The sequence below is a fragment of the Tachysurus fulvidraco genome, chromosome 24 (genome assembly GCF_022655615.1).
Source record: "Tachysurus fulvidraco isolate hzauxx_2018 chromosome 24, HZAU_PFXX_2.0, whole genome shotgun sequence".
NCBI classification, from domain to species: Eukaryota; Metazoa; Chordata; class Actinopteri; order Siluriformes; family Bagridae; genus Tachysurus; species Tachysurus fulvidraco.
In genome coordinates, this window is record NC_062541.1 from 5,435,979 (window position 1) to 5,453,874 (window position 17,896).

The window sequence follows — 17,896 nt, forward strand, 5'->3', positions numbered from 1 at the left end:
TGGACACAGAAAAGTACAGTGGTGTATGCACAGCAGCTATGAAAGTTGCCTGCCTTTTTGGTTCAACCTATCTCTGTGTATCAGCCTTTTCTAACATGAACTTTATCAAGAACAAACACAGAACACGCCTTACCGATGCACATTTACAAGACTCACTCAGACTTGCAGTGTCAAATTATTCACCAGTGTATTACAGTACACTGGTGAGCAGACTGCAGTGCCAGGCTTCCCACTAACAGACATTTACAGATAAAGAAGAGATAACATGTGTTCATTGAAAACACCATAACATTAAACTAAAAATGGTGCATATAAATGTGAAAATTGTTCAAAAAAGACTAGATAACTTGTTGCGACTTGATTAATGATTTCCTTGACATTACTTCCTGACTTTCAAATGTTGGAACTGATAAACATAAATAAATGTTACATGATTAAATATTCCTACCATCATTGTTGTATAAATCATTGTTAATAATTGTGGGGAATAATTAACATTGACATGTGAGCAGTCTGTAGCTTTAGGCTCTGGCTTCCAAAAACACTCAGAGTGTAGTTTGAGTCTGGCTCAACCAGTGGGTCTGGCATTTTTGGGTTTTTAATTCAACACAATCAAAAATTTTATGTAAAATACTCTACAGATGTTTACTTCACCCCAATTACAAGCAATATAAACAGCATATATGGTTAATATTTGCACTTTACGTTTATTACATCCAATTTTTTTACTAAAGTGCTACTCGTTTTTTGTTGTTTTTTAATAAAATGTAATTAAAAAAAGGGGGGCACGGTGGCTTAGTCGGTAGCACGTTCGCCTCACACCTCCAAGGTCGGGGTTCGATTCCCGCCTCCGACTTGTGTGTGCGGAGTTTGCATGTTCTCCCCGTGCCTCGGGGGTTTCCTCCGGGTACTCCGGTTTCTCCCCCGGTCCAAAGACATGCATGGTAGGTTGATTGGCATCTCTGGAAAATTGTCCGTAGTGTGTGAGTGAATGAGAGTGTGTGTGTGCCCTGTGATGGGTTGGCACTCCGTCCAGGGTGTATCCTGCCTTGATGCCCGAAGACTCCTGAGATAGGCACAGGCTCCCCGTGACCCGAGGTAGTTCGGATAAAGCGGTAGAAAATGAGTGAGTGAGAGAGAGTAATTAAAAAAAGAAAATCAAATTTAATCAATTTATGAGTGGGAAAAAATCAACTAATTTACAAGGAAGCACAGTTTTTCAAAACTATTGATGTTTATGAATATGGGTCCCACAGACCTGAACAACATACAAGGGTTAAATATAACCTGGGTGTCTCCATTATTTAATGCTATGTCTCCATCATCAAAAAGGTCCAGCAGAGGATGTACTCTCTACGCCAAATAAGGAAGTATGGTCTGCCACAGGAGCTGTTGATGCTGTTCTACACTGCAATCATTGAATCTGTCTTGTGCACATCCATCACCATATGGTTTGGTGCAGCAAAAAAAAACAGGACAGAAACAGACTGCAATGAACGGTTAAAAAATACATGGTGCCCCCTTGCCCACTCCCCAGGACTTGTACGACACAAGAACTAGAAACCGAGCAGGAAAAATCACAGCTGACCCTTCGCACCCGGGACGCAACCTCTTTCAGCTCCTCCCTTCTGGCATGCGCTACAGAACTTTGCTCACTAAAACAGCCAGACACAGGAATAGTTTCTTTCCCCAGGCAATCACCCTGATTAACAACTCACCATAATTATATTCCCTGCTTCATAGTAAGTACTGCATTATCAGAATTGTCAGTCTTCTCATCATCCGTGTATGTTACACACACTACTGCTGCTGCATATTGTACAAAAAGCATAATATTGCACAATATTGTTATTTGCACTTCCCACACTTTATGTACATAACTGATCAGTCATATATTCTGTATTCATATTTATACTCATAAAGTCTATTGTCTTGTATAGTATTTTATGTCTGTACTTTTGAGAATCACAAACAGCTGGAACCAAATTCCTTGTGTGTGTCAACACACTTGGCCAATAAACCTGATTCTGATTCTGATAATTGTGGCGAGAGGCCAAGACATGACCTAAAGAAAAATAAAAGGTTTTCTGGTGGAAAAAATATAAGAAGCTGGTACACAACTGTGATGAATCAAATCATCTGCAGAGATCTCGGCTTTATTGTCTCTTCCATTCTAAATCTTTAGACTTTTCATTTTTGATTAGCAAGACTTTCCACAACACTAACAGAGAGAACTGCAAGTAAACATAATCACTCAGTGATTGTACTGTATACCTTGTCTATTGATGTTGATTTCTGTCCCTGACAGGATGGACATTCTCCTTTTAATAGATTTAGTATAAAAATGCTTACATTTATTTACCTGAGGTTTTTTTTTGTTGTTGTTGTTGGTTTTTTTAATTGATGTTCAAAAGCTACTGAATATAAGGAATGCCCTGGTATGAACTTAATCGTTGTGCTACGTGTAATGTAAAGGACACATAAATGGCTCAACTGATGTATTGTCAATGGTCTTAATTACTTACAACTGCTCTGGTAGCTCCAGTATTGACCACATCCACCAGAACAAAGTACACAATAAGTCAACTTCACATATTTACACAGTTAATAAATTATTCACACCGCTGCTGCCACCTGTCTTACTGTCCCTAGGACAACTTACTTTAAGTCCTAGGCTCGGTGTTGTTTTATGTATTATTGCATCAGCTTTATTCAATTCAATTCAAATTTATTTGTATAGCGCTTTTAACATTCTAACATTGTCTTAAGAAACATAATACAAAAAGTTTAATATTATACAAAGATTAATATCATACAATATTTATATTTAAATGTGTTTTATTTATCCCCAATGAACAAGTCTGAGGTGACTGAGGTGACTGTGGTGAGGAAAAAACCCCTTAGATGGAAGAGGAAGAAACCTTGAGAGGAACCCGACTCATAAGTGAACCTCATCCTTATTTGGGTGGGTGTGATTATAAACTGTTATAAACACCGGAGAGTGTTATTATGAATAATATCCTTTCTACAGTCATATACAGTCTGACAATTGTATAATAAATAATTAATAAGGAGGTTGCTGTCCTCAAAGATCACATGGAGTTGGCATCTTCTCCTTAAATGTCTGAAATCTTTATGAAGTGGAATCCAACTGGATTTGTTACATATCTAGATTCCTTGTGATGGGTAGAAAAAAGACAGAATCAAGTGGAGAGGAGTTAGTTTAGCTGCTGTATATATTACTAACCAGCACTAGATACTAATGTGCATTTCATCTTATGTACTGGAGCACTATATATGGTTAAAATGACAATAAAAGCTTCTTGACTTGACTTGATTAAAGCAGGAAACAGCGATGACTAGGAACAAAATGTTCAAAGTAAACACACAGATGTATCTTCTGAATCAAGCATTTATAGATTTCTCTGTTGCTGTTAAATGATGTGTGCAGTTGGTTTCCTTTCTACATTCGCTTTAACAACCACAGAAACACAGGATGCATGAACAGCAGATTGCTTATCATCCACACTGTTGGCGATGAATTATAAGCGAATTCAAAAAGCAAAAATAAATTCTGTAGAAGAAAAACAAAACAAGCAATAGATTAAAGACAGAAACAAAAGAAGAGAGAATCAGGAAGAAGGATTGTAATCTGCCAAAGACCAAAGACAGGTTAAGACTTTAAAGCAGGCCAAAAAGGAAAACATGCAAGATGGAGATTGAGGAGAAAAGGTGAAGGACCAACAAATGCTGAAATGAAACCTGAACCAGGATCTACACCTCAGTGGATGCACCATCAGTCTTTGACCTCATGGTGGTAATGTTTTCAAATGATTCAAACTCCATAGCCCTTCCCTTACCAGACATAATTCTTTACTTAAAGATACACAAAAAACAAAATTCATATTGCTTGCTAAATAATTCTTACTGGCCAAATTGTTTTGTGTCTAATTTTAGAAAACGAAGAATGCAAATAGAAATGGAATAGAATAATAGCACTACATGTGGTAAAAGTATTAAAGAAATGAAAGAAGGAGAAAGGCTAAAAGACATGTCATACAGGAAAACCTAGACGTAGGGGATATGGGCTGTCTGTAGAGAATTTGTGAAAAGACTTTGGGTTGAGACAAGCTCAGCAACACTTCAAGATCTTCTCAAGGTAATTTATGTTAGTTGTTTGTTGTATGAGATGCTTTTTCTAGATTCTAATCAGTATCAGATTTTATACTTCAACATATTTTTAAGATTAATTTACAAAAGAAAAAAAATTTAAAACAGTTTCACTTGAACCTGAGAGATGTTTTGTGAATACTGAAAATTATTTAGTTTAATGGTTGATGATTGTTTAGGAGAAAGGCTGCCACAAGAGAAAATACTTATCGCATTGATTTGATATTACAATGATTGTTTGGTTCATTGTTGAGAAACTCAGAAATGACTTAAAAGAATGAATCATAATGCTTACAGCATGAAGCCAGCAAACATGATCATAAAAATCGACAAGATTATTTGAATATATTTTATGTCTGTTGTTTAGTGATGCTTTATTTAATATATAGTTATACAATATATCACTTATATCAGTTTCATACATATTTCAATTTGTTCCTTGTGTGTAACGTGCTACAGATAGTGTACAGTAGGTTTATCTAGTGCCTGGTGGGTGGGCGTGCAAATATTTTCCAGATGTGCAAGTAAAAGTAAAATGGAAAAAAATGAAGCAAAATACAGAGAGACTGTTATTTAATTCTGGTACTGCTATTGTGTGTGGACGTAATGTTTCTCAATTTTTCTGCCAATTCCAAACCATTCGCCACCACTCCCCATCATACAGCGGCTACCACGTGGTAATCTAAAAGTAAGTTAAGCCCTGTTTTTCCATTTTTAACCAAATCAACAAGCAAGTCAAAATTCACCCAGGTGAAGTCAATGAGAAGTGAAAGTAACTTCTATCAGAAGCAAGCTTTTCACATCACACATTTGTTCCTCTTTCATGAATTAGCTTTAAGGTTGACTGCTTTATGGTGTAAATTATGGCACCTCTGTGTCAATGCTTTATGATTTTACTGTTTAATGTGGACCATTAGGCACATTTCTACAGTATCATTTATTTTCCAGCAGTCTAATAAAAGCTAGTAGGCTTTAGTAGCATCTTCTTTAAACAGTGTAAGCATAGCCTCAAATGATTAGATAATAAACCCCATGCTTCATTACATATCTCATCTCACTACCTACAACATCCTCATTTATGAATCACACTTTCATATGATTAAAAATATCTTACAGATCCATCTGGTCTTGAGCTAAAATATGCTAAATAATGCTAACGATCCGACAAAGTAATAGGAGGTTTCCACATTGTCTCACATGTGGTGTATAGCATTTCAGCTCTCTTATTGTTAAAGATTATTTACATTTTTTGCACATTTTTATTACATTTTAAGACATTGTTATCTGAAGAGATATCTGTCATGTGAAGAGAACAGGCAAATTGTATCATTCGTAATCCATAATATCCAAATACTGTTTCTAGTCTGAAGAAGAATGCATTTTTACTTTTTAATGCCACTGTCTAATATTCAGTTATTAACTTAAAGCATCTATATTCATCAGTCATATTCATACGCAAAAGCAAGCAAGGAATTAAATAATGTTAAAAAAAACAACAACTGATGTTTGAAATTCTTGTTTAAAGCATATATTATTTTTATTTCAGGTATACAAATTAGTAGCACAAGATTAGTATAACTTAATAAGAAGGACTAGACATCTTACCATCCATAGCAATGCTAGATATTTAGTAAGGATGTCACTAGTATATATACACATTGTTTTGCTTGTTTTCAGGTACCTGTTAGTATTGAATACTAATTTAGTATTGATACAATCAGTTGTTGTGTATTATGTTTTAGAATAGAATCAGACTAATTTAAATAGCACTTTTAACAAAAGCCTACATCGTTTAATTCAATACACTTGCTCTTGGTTTTGAATGAGTAGTACAGGTTTTACCTTAAGAGGATAATCAATTAAAAATAATTGAGACTCAACAAGCAGTAAATTAAGTAAAATGGGAAGAACTGGAAAGTGACGTGGAGAGTAGTATGTTATTCCAGTATGTTATTATACTACTATTAGAGTAGTATGTTATCTGAGACAGGTCTTATCCCTTCCACTCCCTGACTGTGTGTGTGTGTGTGTGTGTGTGTGTGTGTGTGTGTGTGTGTGTGTGTGTGTGTGTGTGTGTGTGTGTGTGTGTGTGTGTAAGCAGACCTTAGTGCTGCAGATTGCATTGTTGCCAGGTCAGCAGTTATACCTCCCTTATTTTTTAATTTTCTTTCTTTCTTTCTTTCTTTCTTTCTTTCTTTCTTTCTTTCTTTCTTTCTTTCTTTCTTTCTTTCTTTCTTTCTTTCTTTATTTCGTTCTTTCTTTCTTTCTTTCTTTCAGTTACTTATACATTGAGTCACCTACACTTTTATTCACTTGCCTGTCTGAGGATATAATAAAATAGAATAAACAAGTAACAGTCTGTCTCAGTAAAAATAAGGGCCATGGCACGTAATGTATATGTAATATGATTCTAACATATAAAATATATGATTATTATAGGTTTGTGCTTTGCATTTGTTAACTACAAAAAGCATACATTAAGTCTACCACTGGCTTTGGCTAGGATGGATTCACACAGACCAGGCAACCCTGTCAGCTATGTGGACGGATAGCTCTGAAAACGGCAAATAGAGGTGTATTCATAGATGTCAGCCTGTTTAGTACATATGTGACTAGTTATTGGACTTTTTTTCAGTATTGTTAGAATCATTTGCTAAATATATTCTTACTGGATTTGGGTCTTATTCATGTAGCTGCATGCAAAGCTCCAGGTGCTGAGACATTGCACTTTAAGTGGTGAGTAACGGTTTCCCTCTAAAGGATAAAGGAGCCATACTTTACTCCTTTATTTACTCCTTTTTTATTCAGGTTCTCTGACATTGTAAGTGTTCTTTAATTTGAGGTGCCTGCAAAATAAACAAAAAGAAGGAAAACACATTTAAAAAGTAAACGAGGTAGGAAAAGAGGTAAAAAAAAAAATAAAGAGCCTATTTATATAAGAAAAAGGCATTTTGTTTAAACTCTTCAGCCTTACTTACAAGATGCATAATACAGGCCTTTAAGTAGAAGTAGAAACCTTTATAAATAACACTTTATATACTGTATTAGTTCTTTATTTATTATCTAAAGTCTCTCAGTAGGTGTTTTTGGAGGCCGCACATCTGTATGAATGCTTGGGGACTGATTTCATTTACCAGAAAACATCTGTTTTTCCTTAAACCTCCAGACAGATTTGTTATTTGATTGCTCATTCCTTAAAGATTACAACAGTTTGTGTAGCCCAGAACAGTGGATTCGCCCTACCATAGAAATGACTTTGTAGTACAATATGCTTGCATGGGTTTTTATTTTAAGTAGCCAATTTTTCAGTGTGTGTTATGTTAATACACTTATATGTCTAATCTAACACACCAAATGCAGCACGTCAATAACTGCATGATGCATGCTGAAGGTTATAAGGCTGATTCAGTGTCTGGCCTCTACATCTGCATTGATGTCTCAGTTGAAATATGTAATATTCCTTTTAATAGTACTACTACTACTACTACTAATACTAATACATTGGAGCTCCAGATTAATTAAGTGATGAAGTGATAAGTACATAATGTAAGCAGATAAGTATAAACAATTAAAAAAACAAATAACTGCAGTAAATAAACACTAAAATAAGGTAATGCATAATATAACAATATGCATACAACATGTAAATTAGGGATATAGTGGGCAGAGCTTGTATAATCACAGCTGAAACTGATTCGTTAATTGTTTAATCTTCGATCAATTGTGTCTATCTATCTATCTATCTATCTATCTATCTATCTATCTATCTATCTATCTATCTATCTATCTATCTATCTATCTATCTCTTATTGCAGGAGAAACCATAAAATGGCAGCAAACATGAGCAGCAGCAGCAGCTGTAACAGTACATTTTCAAAGGACTTGTTACCTCCCATCTATGGTGTGGAGATGTGTGTGGCACTGGCAGGAAACATACTGGCGCTGTGGCTGCTTGTGACTAAGGAGAGAAAGAACTGGCACACAGGAGTGGTGTTGTCCTGCAACCTGATCATCAGTGACATCCTTTATGCCCTCACACTCCCACTTCTCATTGTCTACTATTCAAAAGGACGGTTCTGGGGATTTGGTAATGCACTCTGCAAAATAGAGCGTTTTCTCTTCACCTGTAACCTCTACGTCAGCATTTACTTCATCATGTGCATCAGTGCTAATAGATACCTGGCCATAGTTCATCCCTTTTTCACACGCAGCTATGTAAAACCGAAACATGCCAAGATTGTCAGTTTGTTTATGTGGATCTTAGTGGCAGGCTTGTCATCTCCGATCCTCTACTATTCAGGTTTAAAAAAAGAAAGATGTTCCTTATTCGCAGATTCAGGACATGAACATAAAAAGTTAATATACAGGTTGTTTATGGCTGTTATAGGCTGCTTGATCCCATTTTTGGTTACGTTTGCATCCTATTTTGGTGTAATATGGGTGGTTTTCAAAAATGACAACATCACATCGCTGGAGAAGAAAAAAGTGGCTCTGATGGTGGCTTTAGTCTGCATCCTGTACTCAGTGTCTTTTGTACCTTATCACCTTTTGCAAATATGGCACTTTAAACTGAAGTATTTAAAAATTTCTAATTCTTATGTGTGTAATGGATACCAAGTCTCAAAGGCGTTAGCCTGCGTGAACATGTGCCTCCATCCCATCCTGTACATGACTGTGTTTGACAGTATCAGGACAGTGTGCTGCAGAAGGAGATCAACTGACTCTACTTAACCTACTTTTTTATTATCTACTTTTTTTTATTATCTTAGGTTCGCCTTAAATTTAAAATTGCTTGTTTATGGACTGTTATTGAGTGTGTATTATTGAAGCTGTGTAAATAAAATAATGGCTGTAATAATGGATTTTTTCTTTGTTAATATCTGCTAGTTCTACTCTACCCGGTGCCTGGTCTCGTTGTACATATACACTATATACAGTTAACTGCAAATAAATAAGTGATGGAAAACAATTCCCTTGTACTGATGTACTGTTATCCATAAAACGTCATTTAAAAGAAAATAAATAAAAGAAATATTTAATTTAAAAACTTAAAAAAGTCCCAGAATTCAGGGCTTTTTTTTTTTTTATAGTTAATGCATCTTTATTAGAAAATATTTCAATTCAATAAAAAAGAATGCCACTGGAAGTGTGAAAATTAATATATTTATATTACAGCATTACAGATTTTATTTTGTAAATATTTGCTGTCTTATTAGCGTTCTTGCTTTGCTAATGTACTCGATGCCAGGCCAACTGTGACGTCACTGAGATCTCGCGAGAAAGTTCTAGAAAGAACTCGGGAAAGTTCTGCGCTAGCTTAGTGGTTACGAGCAGCGGGTCAGAATGCCGTCGATTGAATACGACGAGTAAGTATTTCTATTTAACATTGATGTGTTCATTTGTGTTAAATCTTACACATCGAGCTAACTATATACATCTTTCTCAGCTCGAAGCCAAGCTGGGCTGACCAGGTCGAAGAAGAGGGAGACGAAGGTAAGCTTAGCATTAGCTAGCTTAGCATTACCTAGCTTAGCACACGCGCGCTCGAAAAGCGAGGCCACATACAAGTCCCACATTAGTGCGTATTTCCACTGATTAGGTGTCTTAGATTGACTTTCCCAACGTCAAAACTCGAAAGTTACAATATAAAGAGATTAACATTAGCTAAACTGAATGTTGTGACGTTTTTTTAGCTAGCGGTATAATTAGGCTTTTGGATTTTTAGCATCGTTGCTAAGGTAATCTTTTCCTACCGCTATGAAATCAGCTGGGATGGTACAGAAACGTGTCACTCTGGCAAGGTGCTAGCTAAAGTTCTATTTGTTTTGTTAATATGCAACAAATAACCGAACTGAAGGACAGCAGAACATTTACTGATGCTTTTCTGGCGTTGTTTCTGATACTAAAAGAGTTCCTTGCTTTATCCGTTGCTAATTACTTAATGCTCCATAGTAATATCCTGGTTTACGTAACAGATGAAGTGAAAATGCTATTAAACTCCATGTATTTGCATATTTGTCATACAGGTTGCAATATGGGTGATGGACAAAAACAATACACTGGCCTAAACTCTTCCTCTGTCAGTCTCTCTCTTCCCCTCTGTCTGTCTCTCTCTTCCCCTCTGTCTGTCTCTCTCTTCCCCTCTGTCTGTCTCTCTCTTCCCCTCTGTCTGTCTCTCTCTTCCCCTCTGTCTGCCTCTCTCTTCCCCTCTGTCTGCCTCTCTCTCTCTCTCTCTCAAAAAAAAAAATCCTTGTGTGCTGGAAACTTTTCTAAACTTTAATTGCAACTGCAACTAAAGCTGCTTTTAAAAATGATAAATGAATGTGCTTATTGTTAAAAAAAAGTTACTTTTTCCAAAATAAATTTATTACTTGTTTTGGAATGTAGAATAAGTGCGTTAATGTTGATATTATACGAATATAATGTGCACCTTCACCTGCACCTCCTTACCAGTCACATTTGAGCTTTCAACCATGTTGTGGTTTAAAACAAAACTGACTGGTGGAATTTACATTTAAGAGTTGAGCTTGTTTATCACTTATCTTTTTTCTTTTTTTTTTAATTTATCTTTTTACCTTTATTTATGATTGACCTTTTTAAAGGCAGTTTTTTTAATTGTTAGTTATTGTAAATAATCTGCTTTAAATTGAATCATTCTTTTCTAGTCTTTCAGCTATGACTCGCATTCTGTCGGTGTGACGTGGCCTCGTATACCAGGCACCTTTCAACCCATTTTAGACGGGTTGCAGCTGAATTAGATGAATCAAACAGATTAGAAGCAGAGTAAACAGTAAAATGTACAGGACAGGGACAGAACCATGCTGTAGTAGTCTTTCAGTTTAATAAAAAGTCTAATGGTCTTCTCTGCTTTCGAAGGCACTCTTCCATCCCCAAAAGAGACAGTCAAAGGCAATATCAAGACTGTTACAGAATACAAGATAGAGGAGGATGGCAAGAAGGTCAAGGTGAGAACATTTCTTAAAACAGAATTAGATTTTTTCCAAGATGAAATATTCACTTCTTACCTGTTTTATCACCGTTTACTTCCAACTTTAGATTGTCCGAACTTTCAAAATTGAGACGCGGAAAGCTTCCAAGGCTGTAGCTAGGAGAAAGGTATGATATGTTATGCACATGTTTTTCTAGCTTGGAAAATAAAATTAAATCTGGATGTGAATCTTTTTTTAACTCAATTAATTTCTGTCTTGCCTGTATGCAGAATTGGAAAAAATTTGGAAATTCTGAATATGACGCACCGGGGCCTAATGTTGCAACCACCACCGTCAGTGATGATGTCTACATGACTTTCATCTCCAGTAAGGAGGTATGTATTTTAAAATCTTATGATGACAATGACCGACTGGGGGATGTGCTACAAAACAAGACACCTGGGTGAAAGATCTGAGCCAGCGCTGGTTAGAAAACATTTGTTTCTGGCGTGATGCACGACTCGCGAGTCACCTGCGAGTGACGCACTTCCATTTGGGAGGAGTATGGCCCTGACGTATGTGGCTTGAACAACCACATGCATTTACACCTGTCCAGTTTCTTCTGAAATGCATGCCAGACCTATCCATCTCGAAACCGTTTTGGAGTGCATTTAAACCTGGTCTTTTTATGATCGGATAGCTATTGGATCACAGAAAATGCATGAAATGACCAGGTATAAAATCCCCCTAAATAACATACATTTTGATGTGGAAACAGACTGGGATAATTAACTGTGCTGGAGTGGAATGGATGGATTGATAGTTTGCTTGGATGAAGGTTTAATTGGAGTAAGGACAGGTGGCTTTAATGGTGGATTCATGTATAGGTAGGAGGGATTGGATAATGGTTTGATTGGATAGATGTATTGGTGGATTGATTCATTTCATCTATTGCCACATGATTAGCTGATTGGATGAATAAGCAGTTGTGTTCCAGATGAATCAGAATCGGGTTTAGTGGCCAAGTGTGTTGACAATTGGAATTCGGAATTGAATTTTGGAATTCAGCTCCAGCTGTTTGTGACTCTCAAGTACATACATAAATAACACTATACTATACAATACATGATAATACAGACTATACAAGACAATGCAGATGTGATACAAAAGTATGAGTATTAATATGAGTATATGAATACAGAATATATGACTGATCAGTTATGTACATAAAGTGTGAGAAGTGCATAATAGGGCAAATAATATTGTGTAATTATGCTTTTGTACAATATGCACAAATGTTTTCACAGCACCTCTTTTTCACACACGAAAACGGTCTGCGAAACAACTGTCAAAAATACGTCATCACGTTCACAGGCATTACTATCCGAGGGAAGATGAATCGATTCCACGAAGTGTGCATGCGCCCCGCCCTCTTTTAAACCACTGGCGCCGAAATGGCGGATCAGCAGCCAAGCGCTCACTCATCATCTCAGGTAAGTTGTTTTTTCCTTCCAAATTTGGACATGTTTAAGGGTTAGTTATCACTAATAACAGAGAGGAGTAATATTACAGATATAGGTTAACTATAGTAAGTAAGATTAGCTCTCAGAGTAAGGTTACATTAGGTGCTTAAAGAATACAGCTTTTTAGGAGGTCATCACTGCAGTCTGTAGCGTGATGAGAGAGGCCTACATAAGACACACACACACACCTCACACCTAGCCATTTCCTGCTGCACTGACTGTCCACTGATATTGGACTGGTTCCCCATTTTCTGTTGTCCAACACTTAAGGTGTTGGTCAACATCGACACCAGATTCTGGGCTGAGTGCAAGATGTCACCTAATGGAACCTGATAAACAATAAAATATGACCAACACTTAAGCAGTGAACACATATTGCATGACCTGTGTATTCCAGTGGATGTACACAGCTGTTAGTAAGTTACAGACTGCAGTGATGACCTCCTAAACAGCTGTATTCTTTAAGCACCTAATGTAACCTTACTCTGAGAGCTAATCTTACTTACTATAGTTAACCTATATCTGTAATATTACTCCTCTCTGTTATTAGTGATAACTAACCCTTAAACATGTCCGAATTTGGAAGGAAAAACCAACTTACCTGAGACGATGAGCAGTGTTATAATGTAACAGAGTAAAAATACTTTGTTACTGTACTTTACTTCGCTATTTAAATTTGTCAACTTTCACTTTTACTCCACTACATTTCCTAGATAAAATGTATACTTTTACTGTTATATTTCCACTAAGCATTTTCGTTACTACAAAATAAAATCAGAAGAAATGTGTGTGACTGTAATAAGGGAAGTTTGGTGAATCACTGCTCCTAGATTGCATTACCCTCCGCACGCTGCACGGAGAAGCACAGGTACGCGCAGCGTGCACGTGCAGTCAGAGCTGGAGGCATTAATGTATAACATTAATCGGAAAGCTGCAAATACAGCAACCAAAAGCAGTGAAATTTCACTATTCTTATTACCAGAGTTGTAGCACAAACAAAATATTAATGCAAACAATCCATACAATACTAAATAAAAATAACATTTATTGATTTGGTCTTTGTGAATATTAGTTTATTAATGACTGCGTTCATTGGACACACTTTGTAGAGAATACACACATACATGAACTGATCTGATTCAAGACTGGCATCATTACATCATGCATAAAATTTTGGTGTCCACTTTTGCCATTTAATAATACCATAACTTTTGGCTTACTATGTAGTCATATATAATATAAAACTCTTCTTGTTTTAAATTCTCACTGGGGGATAAAACCCCTAAAGATGAAACCCTAGAACCGCCCCTGCTCTTATGCCTACCGAAAATCACTGAAATTTTACTTTTTACTTCTACTTCAAATACTTAAGTACATTAAATATCAGAAAATGACTTTTGACACTTAAGTACAGTAAATATCAGATACTTTAAGACTTTTACTTGTAGTATTCTAAAAGGTGACTTTTAGTCTTTTATGTCTTTTAAGTCAAGTCTTTTTCTAGTATGATACTTTTGCTTTCTACTACTTTATACAACACTGACGATGAGTGAGCGCTTGGCTGCTGATCCACCATTTCGGCGCCTGTGGTTTAAAAGAGGGCGGGGTGCATGCGCACTTCGTGGAAACGATTCATCTTCCCTCAGATAGTAATGCCTGTGAACATGATGACGTATTTTTGACAGTTGTTTCGCAGACCGTTTTCGTGTGTGAAAAAGAGGTGTTGTGAAAACAAGCGTTGTGTGTGTAAACTGTCATAGTCGTACATTTTGGAGTTGTATTTGAACGAACAAACACAAAATCTCGTATCTGTAAACTGTCGTTGCCATAAATTTTGGGATCGAACTCCGCAAAATTAAAATTTACACACAAATGCTTTGAATTACGTACGATTATTATTGACACTTTTTATTCCATACAGCAGTAGTGTGTAACCTATATGGATGATGTTATGACTGACTGTTCTGATAATGCAGTGCTTATAGAGATAAAACAGGGAATATAATTATGATGAGTTGTTAATCAGGGTGATTGTCTGGGTAAAGAAACTGTTCTAGTGTCTTGCAGTTTTGGTAAACATGGGTTAATGGAATGAGTTGATGGATAGATTGATAATTTTGGTGTATATTTTGGAACTTTGTTTTTGGGTAAAGAATCATCTGATGTACCTGATCATCTTTCCCTGTTTTTCAGGACTTAAATTCTCAAGACCAGGATGAAGATCCCATGAACAAGTTGAAAGGTCAGAAGATCGTATCCTGCCGAATTTGTAAAGGGGATCACTGGACCACCCGCTGTCCTTATAAAGACACTCTGGGTCCCATGCAGAAGGAGCTTGCTGAGCAGCTGGGCCTGTCCACAGGGGATAAGGAGAAGGCTGCAGGTAGAATGAGCACTGTGCTCTTCACTATATCTGATTCTTCGGATTTTGGCATTTTGATCCCTCAACACAAATTTCCTCAAGTTGTTAGTTATGGCCTACACCATTAGTAGAGAATAAAACATGCGACATGCTGATATAGGTAACTGATGTAATCTGACTTTTTTTTTTTACCATATCAAAGCTGTATTTCTAAGATATTTATCTATTTTGTTTACCAATTGTGAAATGTTCTTTCAAGTCGACACATCGGAACTATCCCTTCTGTAGTCAGTGTTCTTTATTTTCCTAGAGTTGTTTAGCAGAATAGTGTTTTGTTTTTTTTAGCTTACCCAACACTGCTGAGATGGTAAATTGCTACAATTTCTCTCTTGTTGTATTTTTCCACTGTTGTATGTTTATAAAACCAAAAAAGGTCTTTACACAAAACTCCTGCTATTCGAAAAAAACAAACAAAAAAAAAAGTGTCACCGTAATAGGGGTGACTATAAAACGATGAGAGTGTATTTGAGCATAGATCTTCACTGCCTGTTGTTCAGAGCCAGAGCCTGCTCAGCCCGTCCAGAGCAAGACCGGGAAGTACGTTCCTCCCAGTCTGAGGGACGGAAGCACGCGCCGAGGAGAGTCCATGCAGCCGAATCGCAGAGGTGTGTTGAGATCCAGAGCACTTTCCTTGGTGTTAACTCGATTCATTAGTTTAGCCATCAGCTCTAAGATAACATGGTTTTTATTTCTGTCTAGCTGATGACAATGCCACAATCCGTGTGACCAACCTGTCTGAGGACACAAGGGAGACAGATTTGCAGGAGCTCTTCAGGCCGTTCGGCTCCATCTCTAGGATCTACCTGGCCAAAGATAAGAACACAGGCCAGTCTAAAGTAAGTCTCCTTAGTAACTATAACACTGTAAGCACACCGTACTACAGAGTAAAACAGTGGTAGAAAAAAGGTTAGACAAGGTTACCCATGTTGAGTTTATAAACCTTATACAGTGGTGTGAAAGTGTTGGCCCCCTTCCTGATTTTTTTGCATGTTTGTCACACTGAAACATTAGTCAAAGATAACACAAACACATGTAGTTTTTAAATGAAGGTTTTTATTATTAAGGGAATACAAAATCCAAACTCACATGGCCCTGTGTGAAAGTGTAACAGGAGGTGAAAAACATCTCCACTGCACATGCAAAAATTACATGTCTGCAAAATTACACGTCTGCTCTCTGCAACTTGTCAATTCAATTTGATAAAGAGCAAAGTGTGAAAATGACACCTTTTTGTGCATCCTGTCTTAAACAGGAGTTGACTGTTTAATGCTTTCAGCGCATGAATCAAGTGACAATAGCTGCACGGTGTAAAGTTCAACTTGTCCTAAATTTTCAGATTTCTGTTTCTCAGCAATTGGCCAACAATTACAATTGAACAACAGCATGTTGTAATTTTTTTCCATTAAAGATAAGACAAAACTCAGCTCTTTCTAATATTTAATATTTATAATACTACAATAAAATGTTTGCCTTTGATAAATAACAAAATTATATATTAGGAGGGTTTCATAAATATATAAACCTGATATTTTAAACAGTCAGAACTGCTGTGAAAGAAAACTGCCCAAGAAAACACCTGACTAATCAGAATACAGAATAGTACTGAAGTGAACTGTTGTGAAGCACTGATACCACGATGTGGTTTATTAGTCACAAAGCTTTTCAACATGGTGCGCACACGTATCACTTGTAGTCGAAAGGTTGAATGTCCGAATGAATAAATGTGTTAATGAAATAATTATAAATGGGATCAAAGGGTGGTAAAGGTGACCAGGCATTCATTATGTGAGGAGTGAATGAATTTTAATTCATTAATATTATCTGGGAACAGGATTTAGTCTGTTGTTTTTATTTATTACATCTCCTGCCTTTTAGAAATGTCTCTCACTTGGGACTGAGACAACAGGTTTCTTGGCTTATTTTATGCTCATAATTCAAAACCAGTGTCTCACTACTTGGTATGATTTGAAGCTTTGTGGCCTCTGTGTTGACCGTGACATCACTAGAGAGGTTATGCATAGCCATAAACACGCAACTGAACTGTGCTTTTTTTCCCCCTCCTTTTTAGGGTTTTGCATTTATCAGTTTCCATCGGCGTGAGGATGCAGCCAGAGCCATCGCAGGAGTGTCAGGCTTCGGTTATGATCATCTTATCCTCAATGTGGAATGGGCCAAGTAAGTTATGCTGACGGACACAAAAGATTGTGCATGTCCTTGCTTATATATGTAATCAATATAATTTTTTTCTTTTCCAGGCCATCCAACAACTGAGAGCAGATGCTGCTTTTATATTCCAGGAGGAATAAACCATTGTTTCAGTTGGGAATTGCTATTGGTTGAATAAACATTGAGTAAAATAGTCATTTTGCTTCTTGATTATATTTGCATTATTTTTTTTTAACATTTAAAGGACCATAAATTCTGTAAAGAAACAACTTCTGACATTAAGCTGTGGCCAAAAAAAAGAGCTATTTTTGTAAACGGGAACTTGGTAAAGGGGAACATGACTTAAATAGGTTCAAATACATAATGGACACATGTTCAACAAATTGTCATGTAGCCCAAATAGATGCTTAACTGCTGTTTTAAGGGGCAGTCTGTCTTGTTTAGTGTTTTAATTCACCTTCTCTTCTGGTATGTGGTATGTGGTGAGGGCAGACAGTGGGGTTAATTGAAGTTCAGTCAAAATGAAAACACTGCAGAAAGCAAACCAGATCTGATGTGAAACTCTCAGTATGAGTACATCTGTGCTCAATGCAGGAAGTTTGCTGGCAGCCAGGTTTTATAAATGTACACTTTTTTTTAAATTTCCAGGTGTTGAATGACTTACAAAACTGATTTATTTTTAGAGG

The 17,896-nt window shown here is 36.6% G+C and overlaps 2 protein-coding genes across 7 annotated transcripts; both read left to right on the top strand.

Moving 5' to 3' along the window:
* Positions 1-3,472: 3,472 nt before the first annotated feature.
* Positions 3,473-9,032, top strand: LOC113648061 (P2Y purinoceptor 11-like). Of its 6 annotated transcripts, none has more exons than XM_027155088.2 (3): positions 3,477-3,817; positions 3,958-4,159; positions 7,986-9,032. In XM_027155088.2, the coding sequence occupies exon 3, from the start codon at positions 7,999-8,001 to the stop codon at positions 8,899-8,901; it is 903 nt and encodes a 300-aa protein (XP_027010889.1). In that variant the 5' UTR covers positions 3,477-3,817; positions 3,958-4,159; positions 7,986-7,998; the 3' UTR covers positions 8,902-9,032. The 6 variants fall into 6 exon arrangements, with proteins under 6 accessions (XP_027010887.1, XP_027010888.1, XP_027010889.1 ...); XM_047807737.1 differs by having other exon boundaries at positions 4,063-4,159; XM_027155092.2 differs by lacking the exon at positions 3,477-3,817 and adding an exon at positions 4,835-4,858 and having other exon boundaries at positions 3,840-4,159.
* A 387-nt stretch (positions 9,033-9,419) lies between these two features.
* eif3g (eukaryotic translation initiation factor 3, subunit G) lies at positions 9,420-17,407 on the top strand. The gene is made up of 10 exons (XM_027155093.2): positions 9,420-9,536; positions 9,617-9,663; positions 11,047-11,135; positions 11,227-11,286; positions 11,390-11,494; positions 14,816-15,005; positions 15,542-15,649; positions 15,744-15,880; positions 17,113-17,219; positions 17,300-17,407. Exons 1-10 carry the CDS (start codon positions 9,514-9,516, stop codon positions 17,313-17,315), a joined length of 882 nt encoding a protein of 293 aa, XP_027010894.1. The 5' UTR covers positions 9,420-9,513; the 3' UTR covers positions 17,316-17,407.
* The last annotated feature ends 489 nt before the right edge of the window (positions 17,408-17,896 follow it).